Here is a 17,813-nt window from a genome sequence, read left to right on the forward strand (position 1 = left end):
CAAGGAATTCAAAAATATAATGACTCTTGCACTGCATTTTGGCAATGCTTTTTCAAAAGTGTAAATTTGTTAATATGGTGTTTCTACTGACCTGATGTTCAAATGTTAAACTATTACATTATTTTGAGTGTTTAGGATTCTATATCTAAATTGCCAATGTGCATGATGTATAGATTCCTTCTGTAAAAGCACTTCATTTATTCATTATCTTCATACACTAGCCAAAGTGCAAATATTTCCTACTGTGCAAAAATCTTATTTTTGTCTTGACAATACATGCTAAAACACCATATGTAATATAAATGCAAATATAGTAAAAAATAATCAAGTTGTTTAGAACTTGCCCCCCCCCCCCCCCATGTCAAAAATTTACATTCGCCACCCCCCCTCCCCCCCATCAACAATTTACGTTCGCCGCCTCCAACTGATGCGGTCGAGTTCAGAATCAAATTTCCCCATAAGAAATAACAGAAAACTGATTAATTGGTTCTCGACCATCAATTTTTTACCATAAATTTGTCAGGGCTGGCAGCTGATTCATCTCAGCTGTTTTCTTGGCTTCTTAAGGAAGCTTGTTGAGACCAGAGACCGTATATATAAGTGGACTGGACGACACGAGTGAAAAGTGAAGCCTCCGTGTGTCAGCTGCCCTCTAGTGGCTGGCTGCAGTACAACTTTTAACCCCGCCCATTCCCATGTAAGTGAACGGGCTGGACGAGAAACTTTGAATTTTTATTACAAGTAAAATACGTTTTTTGAGCAATTATATTTTGTCATTTTTATAAGACCCCATTGCATTATTATCTTATGTGTTTTTCTCTATGATAAACAGATTTTATTTTAATAGAAGTTAAGTGTTACTTAAAGGGGTGTGGCGATAAGGTGATTGACAGTTAATAGCTGCGTTGATTGAAATCTAATACCAGACGCTCAAACGTGAACGTGCTCAACAGCAAAACTCTTGACAGCAGTATTAAAACCTTTTACCTTTGTTTATTTTGTAAAACGTCAAGTCTTTATCCCACACCTCAATGTCTTGTTCTGCAGTAAATTGTTGTAACAGTGCAGATGGACGATAGCCTGTCATTCATCCACTACTTTTTAATGTCATGCGATCTACCCACACTTCCTTCGCGATCGACCCACACTTCCTTCTCGATTGACCTGTAGATCACGATCGACGTATTGGGCACCCCTGGAATAAAAGAATTGGCTAGCTAGAAATGTTAAAAGCAGGGCCGGCGCCAGAACATATACAGTGAGGGGGCGTCAGAAAATTTCGGGGGGGGGGGGGGGGGGGGGGGAAATGGCACCGGCCCTGGTTAAAAGCTAAACACAGCAGAGGTTAACTCAGCTAGTTTATCTTAGCTTATTTTGAGTTTCAATGTTTATTTCAAATATGGAAAACTAAAAACAAAACAAATGATAAAACGGATAAAACAATTTTACATATTTGAAAAGGAATGGGAAGAAGTATAAAACTTATTTAATCCCACCCTTCTCCAAAGCTTATTACAAAAAATAAAAAATATTTTTTCCCTCACTCAATCACATTTCATAAATATTGAAACTACCATTTAATTAACTCTGAAGTTATATAATACAAAAATATATTCATAAACATAAATATGCAGTATATATGCATACACTCATAAGTGCAAGCATATACAGACCTATACACAACCCCCTAAATTCCCATATATTACAATGTATATGCATAAATAATAATCAGGCACACTCAGCCTCCCTATATCTTTTTAAAATAATATTTTTGTACCTTTCTTAATTTTTTTTATGTATGGACATTCCTTTAGTTCCATACTACATACATACATAATACATACATACATAATTTTGCTCCATCAACCGAAATACAGAACCCTTTACGCGTTGTATGAACATTTTCTTCTTTTAAAATTTAACTGTCCCCTTAGTTGATTTTAGCTAACACATGTACAGTACAGTTATTTAAGGTTGGTTAATTAGTTTAATACCTGCAATTCATGTTACCTAGATAATACGAAGTCATATATTTGAACTTTATGATTAGATAATAAGATTCCTCCTTTGTGTAGGTCATTTCAGTCGTCATCGTACAGCAATTTGTAATTCGTAGCAAGATTTCGCTGAAAGTCAAGTTCAGTGAAGCACAGACCGTATGTGCGACCCCATCTATACTGGTGGGCGTATCTTAACGAATGTGATCAGAGTTGGGGCGGAGATACTGTCCTGCCTACTGGTTCTAATGCGCATGCTCTGGCTCCAATTTTCATCTACTGCGCAAGTCCGTTTATTTCCGTTATTATTTCAACTTTCTCTGACCAGTGGTATCGTTCCACAGTAGTCCCAGTTCCTAAAGTACCTCGTCCTAAGATTATGGGAGATTTTCGCCCAATAGCTCTTACCTCATTAGTAATGAAATCATTTGAAAAGATTGTTAAATCTCATATTCTTAAAGTTACTCAAGATAATTTGGATCCTCTACAGTTTGCATATCGTCCCGGAAGGGGAGTAGATGATTCTAAATTATTTTTGCTGGATGTACTTCATAGACATCTTGAAGGACCTAAGACAAGAGCAAGAATTCTATTTGTGGACTTTTCTTCTGCATTTAATACTTTACAGCCTTTTTTATTAGCTGAGAAACTTGTACATTCCTTTAGAGAGATTAGAGTATGGGCTGATACGTTGGATTATGGACTTCTTGACCAAGAGGTCACAGAGAGTACTTGTAAATGGAACCCTCTCAGATATTATGTATACTTCTTCTGGTTCACCTCAAGGGTGCATACTGTCCCCGTTATTATTCATCCTATACACTGATATCTGTAGGAGTGGTCATGAAAATCAGTATATTATAAAATTTGCAGATGATACAGTTCTGTTGTCTCTCTGCTCTCTGGTGAATATCGAGTATCATGGTCCAGTTTTGCAGGAGTTTATAGATGTGTGATCGTTCATACTTAGTGATGAATGTCTCGAAAACCAAGGAGATGATTATTGCTTTTTCCAAGTTGCCAGCTGTGAATTCTGATACCTATATAAACGGACGAGCAGTAGAGAAAGTTAGCACTTACAAATACTTGGGGACAATTCTTGATGATAAATTAAAATTCGAAGACGACACAGAGACTATTTTTAAAAAAAGGTCAGTAACGTCTGTATTTTCTTAGGAAGCTAAAGTCTTTGTCTGTTGATACATCTGTGTTGTTTACAGTTTATTGTTCCTTTATTGAGAGTGTTGTTCCATTTTCTTTTATCTGTTGCTTTCAGTCTCTGAGCTTAAAAAATAGAAAACGGTTGCAGTATTTAATATCAACGTGTTCAAAAATTGTCGGACTTTCACTTAGATCTTTGAGTGCATTGCACAAACAGTTACCATTGAAGAAAGGACGGTGTATTATTAATGATCTTTCGTATGGTCTTTATTATGAGTTTGAACTTTTGCCTCATGGCCATAGGTATTGTTGTCCTAGATGTCGGACTGTTCGACGGAGAGTGACCTTTGTTCCCGAAGCCATTAGACTACTAAATGAACATTGATATTAATCTTTGGATACTAGACTCATTGCTTGTGATTGGTATTCATATTTGTTTGTTTGTCTGTCGTTGTCTTGTGATGTTGTGCCCAATATTAATTGCCCCCTTGGGGATAAATAAAGTAAAAAAAAAAAACAACAAAAAGTGGAATGGTGGAATAATAAGGTCTGCAGTCACCCTGGAGAGTCCATCTTTCACAGCCAGGGTCTTCTGCACCAGAACTTCAAGTGTGGGTAGTAAAGTCCCATATGGACAGTCAACTTGTAAAATATCCAGTGCTGCAGTCAAAGGCTTCATGGCGGTGCAGTACTCATGCAGGAACTGGTACTCTCTGTCTTTGAAGCACTTAACTCCCAGCTTGGTGCACAGAGTATTCAACTCACTCATGGGGATTTCTGTAATTCTCTTAACAGCATCAAATAAAGAATTTCACCTTGTCAATGTTGGTACCAGGAACTTTCTTTTACTGACTTCCTCCACTTCTTCTGATGCTAGGGTAGATTACTTGATTTGGTCCAAAGAGCTGAGCATCTTGCTGTGCTGCTCCTATACACAGCCTTGCACTCTGCATTGCAAACTAAATATTTCTCCACATCACTTGTGGAAATGATGTTGATGGTGTGTGAAGCACACCTGTAGTGTGGGGGATGAGACAGCTGGCCATCGTTTTCATTCTCAGCTGAGAAGATTTCTGTCACATCTAAAAAAGTGACATCATCTATAGGGGTGAACCCTTCCTCAATCATCATCAGACTCTGACAGGCTAATAAACTTTAAACTAGGGGTGACCTGCAATAGTCGCTGATTCGACTATAGTCCACTATACCCCCTAGTCGACTATGAACGTCATAGTCGAATGTACCATTGTAACTGCATGGGGTGCCCAAGGATGCTGCTAAGAATTAGTTGTTACATGAAATGTCTGTTTTCGTTATATATAGCCTTTTGTCAAATAAAATCATCCTAATTTCTGTTAATATTTTTAAATGTGTGCAGAGTAACAATAGGCATCTTCCTTACTACACATTAATACATCACACCCTGCAGTTGCACAATCCAAATGAGCGGAGCTGAACACGGTAGTTAGCATCTGCCGAGATTATAATGGCTACTAAAAAAAACTTCAAAAGTATTTTGAAAAAGATAAAGATGAATCAAACAAAGTAAAGTGCAAGTTATGTCATCAACGTATTTCATTTCGCACAACAACAACCAACATGGCATACCATTTAAAACACGTAAGGTGAAAAAAAGCCATTTGTCGTTTTGGTCATGTCGTCTCGTCACGGTGCGTCTCGGCAAGTAAGCCTATAAACATTTTAAAACTTTTTAAACCCCATTACTTGAACCTTTCCTTATAATTTTTTTGCTGTTGTGTGGCATTTTTTAAAATATTTTCAGACAGGCATATTTTATTTAAAATATTTTTGACATTTTGCACAGTGCCTGACAGTTCGATATGTGCACTCAAAATCAATAAGTAAATAAATAAAAGCTGAATAAAGCCAACCTACCATGTTTATTCATTTATCTGAGTGTTTTAGGTTTCTACTTTGAAGTAGAAAAAAGTCCTCAATGAGAACGAGATCCCTGTTTAAGGTGCTCTAGAAAAAAAAAAACCCTGATTCGACTATTAGTCGACTAAAAGGAAAATCTGATGAATCAGATTTCACTATGAAAATCCTTAGTTGAATACACCTCTACTTAAACGCTTTCACAAAGCTGGATCCATTATCAGTCACTGTTGCTACCCATTTTTGTTAAGTAGTCCATATGAAGAGTGAATGTTTTCGATTTTTGCACTAATAACATCATGTGTGTCTCCCACAAATTCTCCTACATGCCAGTGCAGCCTTGTTGCACTCTAATGTGGATCTACTGATCCAGTGGAGTGTTACTACCATATAGCTTTTGTTAGCATTAGAAGTCCAAATATCTGCGGTAGTTGACACAGTCAATCTCATTCAATGTGCCCTTCAGATTACTCTCCATTTCTACATACTCCTTCTCCAGGAAAGAAGAAAAAGCTGCTCTGTGAGGCAGCTCAGTATTAATAGTAGTAGGGATCCTTTTTATTATGGCCCAAAAGGAGGGCGAGTCAACAGTGTTTAAGGGCAGCATTTCCTCTACTACATACTGTTCGACCAACTTCTTCAACTCTCCCCTACTTACTGGTTTTGCACCAAAGTCCTGTTTTTGTTGTTTTGGTGGTGCGGGACCTCCAGCAGTAGTTGCAGCTCTCTGCTTCGCTCCAACTGAAACTTGCTCTGTGAGTTTGACTGTGCTGTGCTATGACTCCAAATGTTTCTTTAAATTTGATGTAGTGTTTTTGAGGTTAGATAACACTTATTCACTGGGACAGAGTATACAACGAACCTCAACACTGTTATCTTTAGCTAACATAAACTCAAAAAATAGTGTCTGTATTTCCAGCTAAAAAATGTACATCGCTCTTCTCCCTCCATTGTTTGTTTGTGTCGCCGCTGCGTGGTGTAAAGACCGAAAACCTAATTGACCTTTCGCAAAACCCCGTCCCCAAATGGTGATTGTCCACAAGTCATTAGCATCTCTGGCTATGTAAACTAGGTCCGACATTCCCCAAGATGGTGAAGCGCTGCGCCTATGAATTATGTAAATCAGACAGCAGGTATCCCAAGAGTTTGTCTGGGGGTCGTCATGTTTTTTCCCTTCCCATAGCCGAAAAACAACTGGAGTTGTTTCCACAATGAGAAATTTTTTAAATAGTAACGCACAATTACTTGGATAACTAACTTTAATGTGATTACTGGATTGGAAATAGTAACTCGTTAGATTACTGGTTACTGAAAGACCTGGTCAGATTATAGTAGCGCGTTACTAACGTCACTGTCGGTGGGTTAATAATGCATGCAGGGAAACCGATGGACTACAGTCTAGAATTGTAGTACACATGTATGGTATAACTGATAAAATGAACAAAAAGTGGTAATACTAATTATACCTAATGTGGGTGTACAGTTGTATGCAGCCCTGGTTAAATTAAGTTTTGGTGAGGAAAAAAAAATCAACAAACAGAAGTGTGTTCACTGTAGAGAACAACATGGAGTGTGAACAACTTTTTTCATAAGACTATATAATTACAATTTTCACAAGTTTATGTTTTTACTTTGCGTTTACCTTAAGTTTACTTTACTGTCAATGGTTTCTGCTAAAACCAGGAGTGCACAACTCTGGTTTTAATAAGGAAACCTTCAAATTGTGCTGGACACCAGCCCACCAGGACCAGGGGGGTATTCCAGAAAGCGGGGTTAACAAACTCTAAACTTAACCCTGAACTCTGGGTTGTCTTACCCCGATCTGACATACTCAGAGTTTTCGGTTCCAAAACGGCGGATCGGAGTTAAAGTAATCAGGGTCGCTCAACTCTGAGTAGGTTGACCCAGACAGATGCGCGTTCACGCGTAACTATGAAAGGCATTCTTAATGGAACGCAGATAAATAGGATTTATCATGGACTTAAACGCGAAAATCAGCCGAACATCGTATTTCACACCACTGTAGCTTGAAGTATTAATGACTGCGTATGCAGAATATTTAGATATTATTAAACGTAAATGTAATACTGCGGTAGCTGCTAGAGAAAGGCAGTCAGCATGTCAAAAAAATTGCCAACAGAGTTAATGCGTGAGTGAAAATGATATTTTTATATTTAGCAGAAGGGTGCGATTATATTATTATTTTCTCCACCTTTATAATTGAGTTTTTAAATATTTTTTATTGAACACTTACTAATTCCAGGTCTAATCTGAGTGGTGTGAAACACACATGGCATCAGATAAAAATGAAGTATAAGAATACTGTACAAAGTGGTATGGCTGTACATAACTATATCTTATTCTTAAAATATATTATAAAATATATTTATTTACAGGAAAAATTAAATAATGAAACATAACAGTGAATTTGACTGTAATGTATATTAAAAGGTTACAGGGTGGATGGTGGGGTGGGTGGTGGTGCATGATTTAATGTGGAAAGCAGTGATTGCAGATGGAGTCTCTGACAACTCCACCATCTCTGTTGTCACCCACATGCATGTAAGGTTCCTCGTCTGTGGGCATGTCAGAGATGGTAGGCTGTCGCTCTTCCTGGATGGTTGCAATGTTGTGTAATACCACATATGCCATTATTATGTGGCACGCCTTATCAGGGGTTACTCTGAGCCCCTTCAGGCACTGGAACCTGGCCTCGAGGATACCTAGGGTCATTTAAATTCTTGCCCTGGTTTTGCTGTGGGCCTGATTGTAGCAGGACTGTGGTCCAGGTGCAGGATCTGAATAGGGAGTCATAAGGTAGGCCTATAGGAGAGGCAGGGATACCCTCTGTCTCCATGAAGGAGGCCGTCATGTCCTATAATCACACTAGGGTTTGCAATGATTTAACTATTACACTGCATGTGAACAACTAGCAAAACTACCGCAGGCCTACTCTGTTCAGATTTGTTGTACAGTGTGGAATCATACACGGATCCTGGCCATCTGGCTTCAACATTTGTGATGAGGTGGGAAGCATCACATATGATCTTGATGGGAAGAACGGTCAGTTACAATAGCTACGTTATTTTTGTTACCATTAAAGATAAGTACATTATTCATTAAGGATTATAAAGGTTAGTACCTGTACATTAATGCTATGGATGAATTTTCATGTTCTAATGGTGCTGGAATAGGTAGCATGTAGGTTCCATCAATACAGCCAATCACTCTAGGAAATCCTTAAAATGTAAATGGAATGAAGTTCGTTACATATTGCTTCTCCTTTGCTTAATTTCTTTATTGTCCGTGTGAATTAAAGACAAACCAATGATGCTGTGGAATTCCTCTTTGATGTCCATAACTGGCTTAAGCCCAGGAAACACCACAAAACCGGGCACTAGTCATTTTAATGCCGGACATAGTTTTCGGACAGACCGACATACAGTAGCTTTGCTGACAGATCCCGCATCTCCTACACTATAAAGAAAACTTCCACTAGCAAAAAACGAAGACCGATATATAACAATCTGGAGAGAATTTAGGGCTGATCCGCGATGTGTAATATTTGAAATGTTATTATAATAATAAAGTTATTGATGTAAGTAATGGATTGTGCTGAAAACGATAACGTTCATTAAAAAAATAATCCGAAAATGATAGTAGGCCTATGTCTATTCGGGGTTTTATAAGGCGTTCCCGACGAAGAACTCAGCGAATAAACTGAGCTTCAATATCCACATGATCTTCGAGGAAAGGACACGTCATGATGACGTGTTTGTAACTCTGGGTCAGGTCCAAGTTAACCTGCCAGCGAGCAGGTTAGCTTCAGAGCGTAAGTTGCTATAGCAACTGACATAGAGTTTGTTTTAACCCGCTTTCTGGAACAGGAAACTCCGGGTTTTAGTGAACTCAGAGTTAACAAACCCTGAGTTAGTCACTTAACCCGCTTTCTGGAACACCCCCCAGATTTGTGCATCCCTATGTAAACAGTAACAAACCTTTGATTGTGGACACTTTTTCCAGATACAAAACTGCCCCGTCTTGATCCCCGAACAGAAAACATGCAGTGCACAATCCCGACATTCTCCACTCCGTCGTCCCGTACTCTTCAACATCATACCTACATTTTACAAGACTGACTTGACTGTATAGGACTATTTGTTAATTTAATAATGAGTCACACCTTAATGGCCAGCCAGTCCTCTGCTCAGCTCCCAGAAACAGACTGAGAGCAGTGCTTGATTTGTTGTTATCTGCAGCACTCAAGTATAGGCCTGTCACGATAACAAAATTTTCAGAATGATATATTGTCCCAGAAATTATTGCGATAAACAGTAATATTGTCATTTTAAAGTGCTATTATATAATTTTTTCTTGCTTCTGGGCTTCTTCTTGCTTCCCCAAAGGAGATTTAAGACAATGTGCCACAATAATAATATAGTAGCATAATAATACAATTACACAAGTTTGCAGTAATGTATTGTAAAGCTCATGTATGGGGTCATATTTGAGCTTGACCACATATCTGTAGTGGCAGAGTAATATGACATGTCTTTAATCTCCTTCAGATCGCCATCTTTCACTTCATTATATAAGGTTGGAATGGCAGTTTGGGAGATATAGGTTTTCTTTGGCAGTTCATACTGCTTGTCAAATCTTTGCAGCATGTTTATAAATGTTTTCTTTTTGACCGTATTTAACGGCAGCATCTCTTACATAGCGAGTTAAGCCTGGTTTATACTTGACGCGGTGCGAGGGTCCGCGCGGCGAAAATGACGTAAACGCGGTGGCATCGCCAGTCATTCGTGAGTTCGTGCACCTCTCGAATTTTGTAATTTTGTGCGCATCGCGCCTCAGCACAATGAACAAAGTCATGTTTGCAGGGTTCATACACCTTTATAAGGTGGAATTAAAGCACTTGTACATCACTTTAAAGGTCCATTTTCAATATTTCCCTGCACGTTAAACTTAAGTTAAATATTTATACATATACTCAAAATAATTAGCTTTTTATCACATTTTTTAATGGTTGTTTTATTTTCAAAACGCCCAATCTTAACATCTTCACGTTCTCTCATGTTTCGTCCTGGAATTACACGAGGCTCGTATTTGTTAATGTAATACAAGAGAACTGTTCAGTCAGATAGCTATTTGTTGTGAAACGAACAAATTCCAGCACTTTTCAAACCTGAAACACAAAGCAACATTAAACTTCGTCAGGTAAATGTTCCTTCCACTGTTTTTGATGGATGTTTCTTTATACTACTACATATCGTTTCGAACAACAAGGTTCGCGGGAGGTGGGCGGAATCGCGTGCTACTATAATAAACAACCATTAAATAATGTGATAAAAAGCAAATTATTTTGAATCATTTCGAGTCCTATTAGCCTCGAATACGTTCGCGAGCTAACACATCCTCCACATGTGTGTGTGGAGGCACTGCATACCATTGCTGCATACGCTCTCCGTGTACTGCACTCATTTCCTAACGCTCTCTGATCACAGATTCGTCTTCCCTTAAGGGGGGAGGGGGGTGCGAGAGAGCAGCACTGCGTGCCTTTCTGAAATCTGAGTTGCGGTTTATTCTCATGTAAACAAATTTGCGCGGAAACCTAATGGCCAATTATGGACATCAGCAAAAATTATCGCGGTTAATCGCGACAGGCCTACTCAAGTACATTATCTATTAAGAACATAGTTATTTCATAGAGCTTTACTTCAAATCACATGTTCATGCACAAAGCCTGACTATAGAAATGCTGTACGTTCAAAGCTTTGGGCACCTATCAAATCTTTGTAATTTCTGTAGTTTCCAAGATGGTTGATGCCACCAAATTTGCAGATGTCACTTTTTAATTTCTATCTTCCAATATTTTAAATCCAGTGAATAAATACTGTATATTAACATTTCTATATATTAGCCATACTTGTTTGTTTCTTGTAGAGGTTGTCTTGTTCCCTTTAGAAAATCAACAAATAATTGATCGAGTGCCAATTTTTTTATGTTTACAGTTAATTAAATTTTATCTGTTCAAACCTAATCAATAATCACTGAATGTGTTTTCACTAGAATAGCCATCCACTCAACCAAATATGTTGTACCTTAAGATAAATGAACACATTGGCGAGTAACTGATTTTACCTTAGACCATTTGCTAGTTGATTCTGTATTTACAAAAAAAAAAGCTTTTAGGACAAGACCAGAGCTTAAAATAAATTAATAACTGCTTCATATATCTCATGTTAAAGTGCAACATTAAGGTAAAACCAACCTAATAAGTTTATGATTGGTGTCCACATGGATTAATGACGGTGGCCCCCGAACAGAGTATTGCTGTCTTGCTATGCATCCTAGCTGGGTCATTCTGGCCAAGACTCCAACAGAATCAAGTCATTGCAGCTTTAATTCTAGCCCACTGAACCCAGTGACCTTGGGGCAGCAAACAGCCTTTAACGAGTCTATAACCTGCATGTGGCATGCCTGTTTTTATAGCAGAAATGTTTTGTTTTGTTGACTGTGAGAAACGAACGCGCTTAACCGCGCAATTCTTGTTTCTCTGCTCTCGCTGTTTTGGCTCGGTTTTCTTGATTTTGCATGCTCAGTGTGTATGACTTGCTCAATTTAACCTTATCTTTAACCCTTTCCTACACCCAATTTTAAACTATAAATCATATTAAACAGTTTCTTAAGATTTTAAATATTTTAAACTATGAAATAAATGTAAAATAAACAGACACTGTATGGAGTAAAATACAAATAAAACCCCAAAATTCACCAGGGGTAGGGGTGCACGATATGACGATATAAAATCGTGAATGGCGATAACGAGTGGAGAATCGCAGGCGATCTACCAAATTAGAGAAATCGTATAGATCGCCTTTGCCAATCAGCGCAATTACTTTTTTATGCTGATTCCCACCGATGCATCAGACGTAGGACTGACCAATCACAGCGAACTGTGCGTCTTCCATGCCTCCATGTTGTGTTTGTAAAAACTAAAAGTGGACAACGATGGCTGAAAGCCAAACTGAGGAGCTGGTATAATCTGAAATTGATTAGGATTTTCTTTCACTGACCAAGACCAAACTACAGCAATATGTAAAGTGTGCAAAGAACACGTGAAAACGTCTGATGCCAGTACAACAAATTTATTCAATCACTTGAGACGTAGACATCCCAATTAATATGCCGAAAGTGAAACAATGCGGGCAGCCGTCTCACAAGTGACCATAGCGCACGACTCCGCCACACCTCGCGCAAATGATATGTGGTAGTATAAAGAAACGCCCCTCAAAAACGGGAAGGAACATTTACTTGACGAATTTTAATGTTGCTTTGTGTTTCAGGTTTGAAAAGTGCTGGAATTTAGGCTAAGTAGCCTACTTGAAAATGCTTGAAATTGTAACTACTTCGTTTCACAACAAATATCTGTCTGACTGATCAGTTCTCTTTACGTTACGAGCCTCTTGTAATTCCAGGACGAAACATGAGAGAACGTGAAGACGTTAAGATTGGGCGTTTTGAAAATAAACCACCATTAAATAATGTGAATAAAAAAGCGAATTATATCGCATCATTTAGACTATATGTATAAATATTTAACTTTTAAGTTTAAAGTGCTGGGAAATATTTAGTGCAATAGTGCACTTTAACAGTGTAAGGAACTGCGTGACACAGAGCAGGGAGGCGGACACAAACGCTGAGGAGAGCAAGATTTATTGAATGGAACTCCAAAGGTAGTGTCGTAATACCAGGCAGGGGTCATAACGGGTAGGCAGTCCGAACATGAAATATAAACGGGCATGGTGGCACAAAGAACAAAAGGCAGGGGAAACAAAGACTAGGCTGAACGTACTTACGATGAAGACGAAACAGAAACAGTTAAATCCACTAGAGCACGAACGAGGCAATAGAATAAACAGGTAAGTAGCACAAAATAACCGATACCGACATGGGAGACACGGGCAGTGATGGCTAAGTTACCTTGAAAAAGTAATCCGATTACTGATTACTGATTACTCCTTTTAAAAGTAACTTAGTTACGTTACTGATTACTTGATTTTAAAAGTAACTACGTTAGATTACAAGTTACTTTAGTAGTTACATTCAGCAGCAAAATCAATTTTTCCAATACTCACTTTATTGGAAGTGCATTTTTAACAGTAACAATGTATTGAAGCAGGTTCGGTAACCGAGGCAGAAACTGCTTAATCCAAAAATCCAGAGGAGGAAAACTTTATTGATAACGCACCCCTGGCGCGCGCAGGCTCCGCCCCCCCAGTGTCACTTAAAGGGCTAAGACTCGCCGTGAGGAGTAGTAGCCGCTACATCTCCTGACATTACGTTTGTGTACCTGCACGGTATTATTTGTAAATTTATTTGTAAACGTAATACAAGCGAACTGTTCAGTCAGACAGCTTGTGAAACGAAATACCATTACAATTTCAAGCATTTTAAAGTAGGCGACGTTAGTCAAAATTCCAGCACTTTTCAAACGTGAAACACAAAGCAACATTAGAATTCTTCAGGTAAATGTTGCTTCCCTGTTTTTGAGGGGTGTTTCTTTATACTACCACATATCTTTACGGGAGGACACTGCAAAAAAATGACTGGTAAAATGTGCTCGCGCTCTCACAGGGTCGCGCGCAGCGTGCGGAGTCGAGCGCTACGGTCAGAGGCAAAAGTAGAACTGAGCCAAGAAGAAAGCAAAAATATATATTTTTACTAGGGATAATAAAAATAGTAACGCACAGTTATTTGGATAAGTAACTTTAATCTGATTACTGGACTGGAAATAGTAGCGCGTTATATTACTCGTTACCGAAAAAAGTGGTAAGATTAGAGTAACGCGTTACTGACATCACTGGACACGGGGACTGTAAATACATTGAACTAGACTAGAAACAGGCAGGGTTGCCAGGTCCTACAAAAATATCCCACACAAAGTCAGTGTAAAACCTGCCCTTCAGCAGCATAAACTAGCCCAAAGTGTTTAAAATGGAGACAAATTAAGTATTATATCGCAATCGATTCTTTGTCTTGACTTGTAACCCCCGTGGTGGCCCAACCGCACCCCGCGACCCCAGAATTTTTACCCGCGGCAGGATTTTCAAACAAGCCCAATTTGGCGTGAAAACCGCAAACCTGGCAACTATGGAAACAGGTGAAGACAATAACGACATGGGCGTGGCAGACGTGGGGAAACCATAGAAACACACAACAAGGCGGGTTCAAGAAGCAGGGAACAACAGACACGAGGAACAGGGAAACCGGAGTGACAGCTAGGAGAGGGGGCGTAGCCCTACGTGACAGTGTCACGTGTGTTGTTTACATTTTTTGTTTACAATGTTTGCACATGGAAAATTGCAATATCATTCATTTAAATCTGCTTAAAAAGAAAGCTTTGTAGCCCCTTTTTTTTTGGATGGAAGATTGTGATATCGCCCACCCCTAACCAGGGGCTAGACATAATGCACTTAAAGAAAAAAACTCACAACGTAAATAAACTCACAACTTGTAAACACGAGAGGCTGTGTGAGGAAAAATCCAACCTCAACATTAACAATGACCTGCAAGGGCACTTCAGTCAGGTCCTGGCAGTTTGGGGGCCTCCAGCTACCCTTCAGGCTATGTCTGCCCAATTTATAGTTAGTGTAAATAAAATGGCAAAATAATGAGCTAATTTATTCATTTTGGAACTTGAGATGTTTAAATAATTTATAGAATTAAACTGAATTATATAATTAATACATACCAGATACACTAAAACCTGGTCATTAAGTGGTCTCAATTGTTTCTAGAAAAATGTTGTGTAGTTTGCTAAATGAAAGGGAAATAAAGGGATACAAAATACTTTTTAGAATAAGAAAAAAGTAATATTCTTGAGATATGTAAATGTTGTCATGGATTAATTGTGCCACTTCTCGCAGACATCAACATAGCCTGGCATTTCTGACAGACTGTATTTCTCAGTGTAGTACAAGCACTGAAAAGGCCCAGAGCTTTTTGATTTCCATATTTCCGTCTTCTTCTCTGCCCTTGATTGTGTTGTATGAAACACACATGAATCACATTAAATAACACATTGCAGTTGTTCAAATGTACTGTTACATTATGTGACTCAATAAGTTGCAAGCCAATTCCATTTTATTGACAATTTAAGTCTAGTTCTGCTTGAGATTTCTACTTTCAAGGTTTGCAACACTGCATTTTTCAGATTTCTTCTCTAAATATCTTTATATCCTCTCTGGATCAGCATCACATTGAGCACGATAGCATCATTGCTTTTCTGCAGCACTTAGCGGTGGATTGGCACCTTATAAGCATGGCATCCATGTTATGAAACTGATCTTAAATCTCAATAACTTCAGTCGTTTCAACTGAAAAACTTTTTTTAAGGGTGAATAATATTACATTGACTAATATAGCCACATCCCAAAATGTCTATTAAAAATAAACAAATAACAAGAATTAATTTAGGTAACAGAACATAATGTCGAGATTGATCTCCTCAGTCATAGTTACAATATGATCAAATATACAGAAAAAAATGAGTCAACTTTGTCTTCCCATGGTCAACTGATGCAACTTCCTGATGCAACATGCGATGTGTGGAATGTTCAAAATTTTTCTGATGGGTTAATGTGTTATATAACAGAGAGAAAGAGATACCAGAGATAAAAGACTAAACAAACCAGATGAGAGCAGGATAACAAAACACTAAGCAGACTTAGGAAACACTTAAAAACACAGACCAGGTATAACACCGAGGCGTCAAAACCAAAACACATAGACCTGAAAATAAACACAGCCCACATGGAAACGAGAACATGGATAAAGACGGAAACACAGCAGAGGACGGGTCATATGTTAAATAATTTCGCTTTCACTGTGACAAATTTCATTAGTTTACCAGCACAAATTAAACCAGCACTAATATTTAAGTATAGCAATAGTAACTGCAACTGAATTGATGTTAGTTTCATATACTGCTAAATACATAATGAGGCTACTGTCAGCTAAAGGTGAACATTTAATGATAGAAAAATGCAATCATATACATCTTATTATACTTATTCTGATGGCTGAAAATCACATAACCCAGCTGAACATTTAACAAAAAGATGAAAATAAATCCTAAAGAAAAAGGTATTAGCAAAAACATGAAAAACAGTTAATGGTTTATAAGTTCTTTTATCAGAAGTCCATAGGGACGAATTGCACTTTCCACAATTTTTTTCGCCAGCTGTGGGTCAGCATCATGTGGTACTGGTATGAGCCAGTAGTCTTGCCTGTTACAGACTTCCCTTACTTCTGGATTAATTCTATTTTGAAGGATGACCTTGTATTTCTTCCCTGCATTTGTAAACTCTCTTGCATAGTTTTGCTCTGCCTCTGATATATTTGGAGTAGAGTAGATTCCATGGCCATACGCTTGACCCTCTCCAGCTTTGTAATGTGAGGCTATAATTTTTTCAGCAGCCTCCTTGCTGGTTCCATGGTAGGAGACTGGCCACTCTCCTGGGTCAGACTGGTCCCTCCATCCAAATGATCCCAACCAACCATTCCCATCTTCATACTTATCAAGGACCTTCAGGGCACATCGGTACCATCCATACGGGCGCATGTACATTTCACCTCCTCGATTGGCATTGGCCATTTCAGCTGGCAGATTTCTAAAATCATAATTGTACTTTGGTGCAAAGAACTCTGCCATATTCACAAACAGTTGCCTTTGTTGTGAACAAGAGTAACCTTTATCATCAATGGCAGCAGCAGAGGGCGCAGACGTGGTCTGATCTGTAGAACCAGCTGTAGTCTGATCTGCAGAACCAGACGGGGTCTGGTCAATAGAACCAGACGGGGTCTGGTCAATAGAACCAGACGGGGTCTGGTCAATAGAACCAGACGGGGTCTGATCAGTAGAACCAGGCATAGTCTGATCTGCAGAACCAGACATTGGCTGATCTGCAGAACCAGACATTGGCTGATCTGCAGAATCAGAATCGGTCGTGTCCAAAAAAGACCTGGCCCCCTCTTCAGATTGTGAAGGGCTGACCACGTTCCCACCACTTCAGCCCAGCGTGTTCGTTCGATTGTAGGAGAAAACAGGAGCCACCAGCCAAACTGTTGCAATGCTATCAAAAGGCTTTATTAAAATCAAAGATATATCTCGGGAGAATCTCAGAGACACCAACACTACCTGTGCATCAGAGAATTCTCAAAGAGTATGTTCAGACGCAGTCATTATATACTGTTTTCTCCACCCCTCTGTCCACTCTTCTATACCTTACATGGTAATGTCATCCATACATACCACACTTCTTCTTTCTGCCCCCCCCCCAACACTTTTCCCCAATGGACTTATGGTCCCTGCCGATGGACTGAGAGGCCGGAAAGAGGCCACCATTCATGAAGATGCTGTAAATTCATATTTCCCCACCGTCGGCACAATCAGGCCTACGCCTTCTGCTTTTTAGATCTCACTCTACAGTGTGGTTTGCTCAACATCCTCTCCCTAGGGTTCACCGCTCGGACACATCTTAGACAATGGTTACATTTTACTTCTACATGAAACAGTGGTTACATTTTACTTCTGTATTATGTTAAAAGGATAATGTTAAAAGAGTACTTTAATATGTTAAGAGAATACTGTATTATGTTAATATGTCAAAAGAGTAAACATGTGTACTGTGTTAAAAGAATAAACAAAGCATGTGTTAACTGCTAAGCAAAAAACCCAAATCACAACAGACC

The 17,813-nt window shown here is 38.8% G+C and overlaps 1 protein-coding gene across 1 annotated transcript; it reads right to left on the reverse strand.

The window, feature by feature from the left end:
* Positions 1–15,248: 15,248 nt before the first annotated feature.
* Positions 15,249–17,040, reverse strand: LOC143521917 (uncharacterized). The gene has a single exon (XM_077015428.1). The coding sequence runs from the start codon at positions 17,038–17,040 to the stop codon at positions 16,231–16,233; it is 810 nt and encodes a 269-aa protein (XP_076871543.1). The 3' UTR covers positions 15,249–16,230.
* Between the last annotated feature and the right edge of the window lie 773 nt (positions 17,041–17,813).

This window comes from Brachyhypopomus gauderio, chromosome 8 (assembly GCF_052324685.1).
Source record: "Brachyhypopomus gauderio isolate BG-103 chromosome 8, BGAUD_0.2, whole genome shotgun sequence".
Taxonomy (NCBI): Eukaryota; Metazoa; Chordata; class Actinopteri; order Gymnotiformes; family Hypopomidae; genus Brachyhypopomus; species Brachyhypopomus gauderio.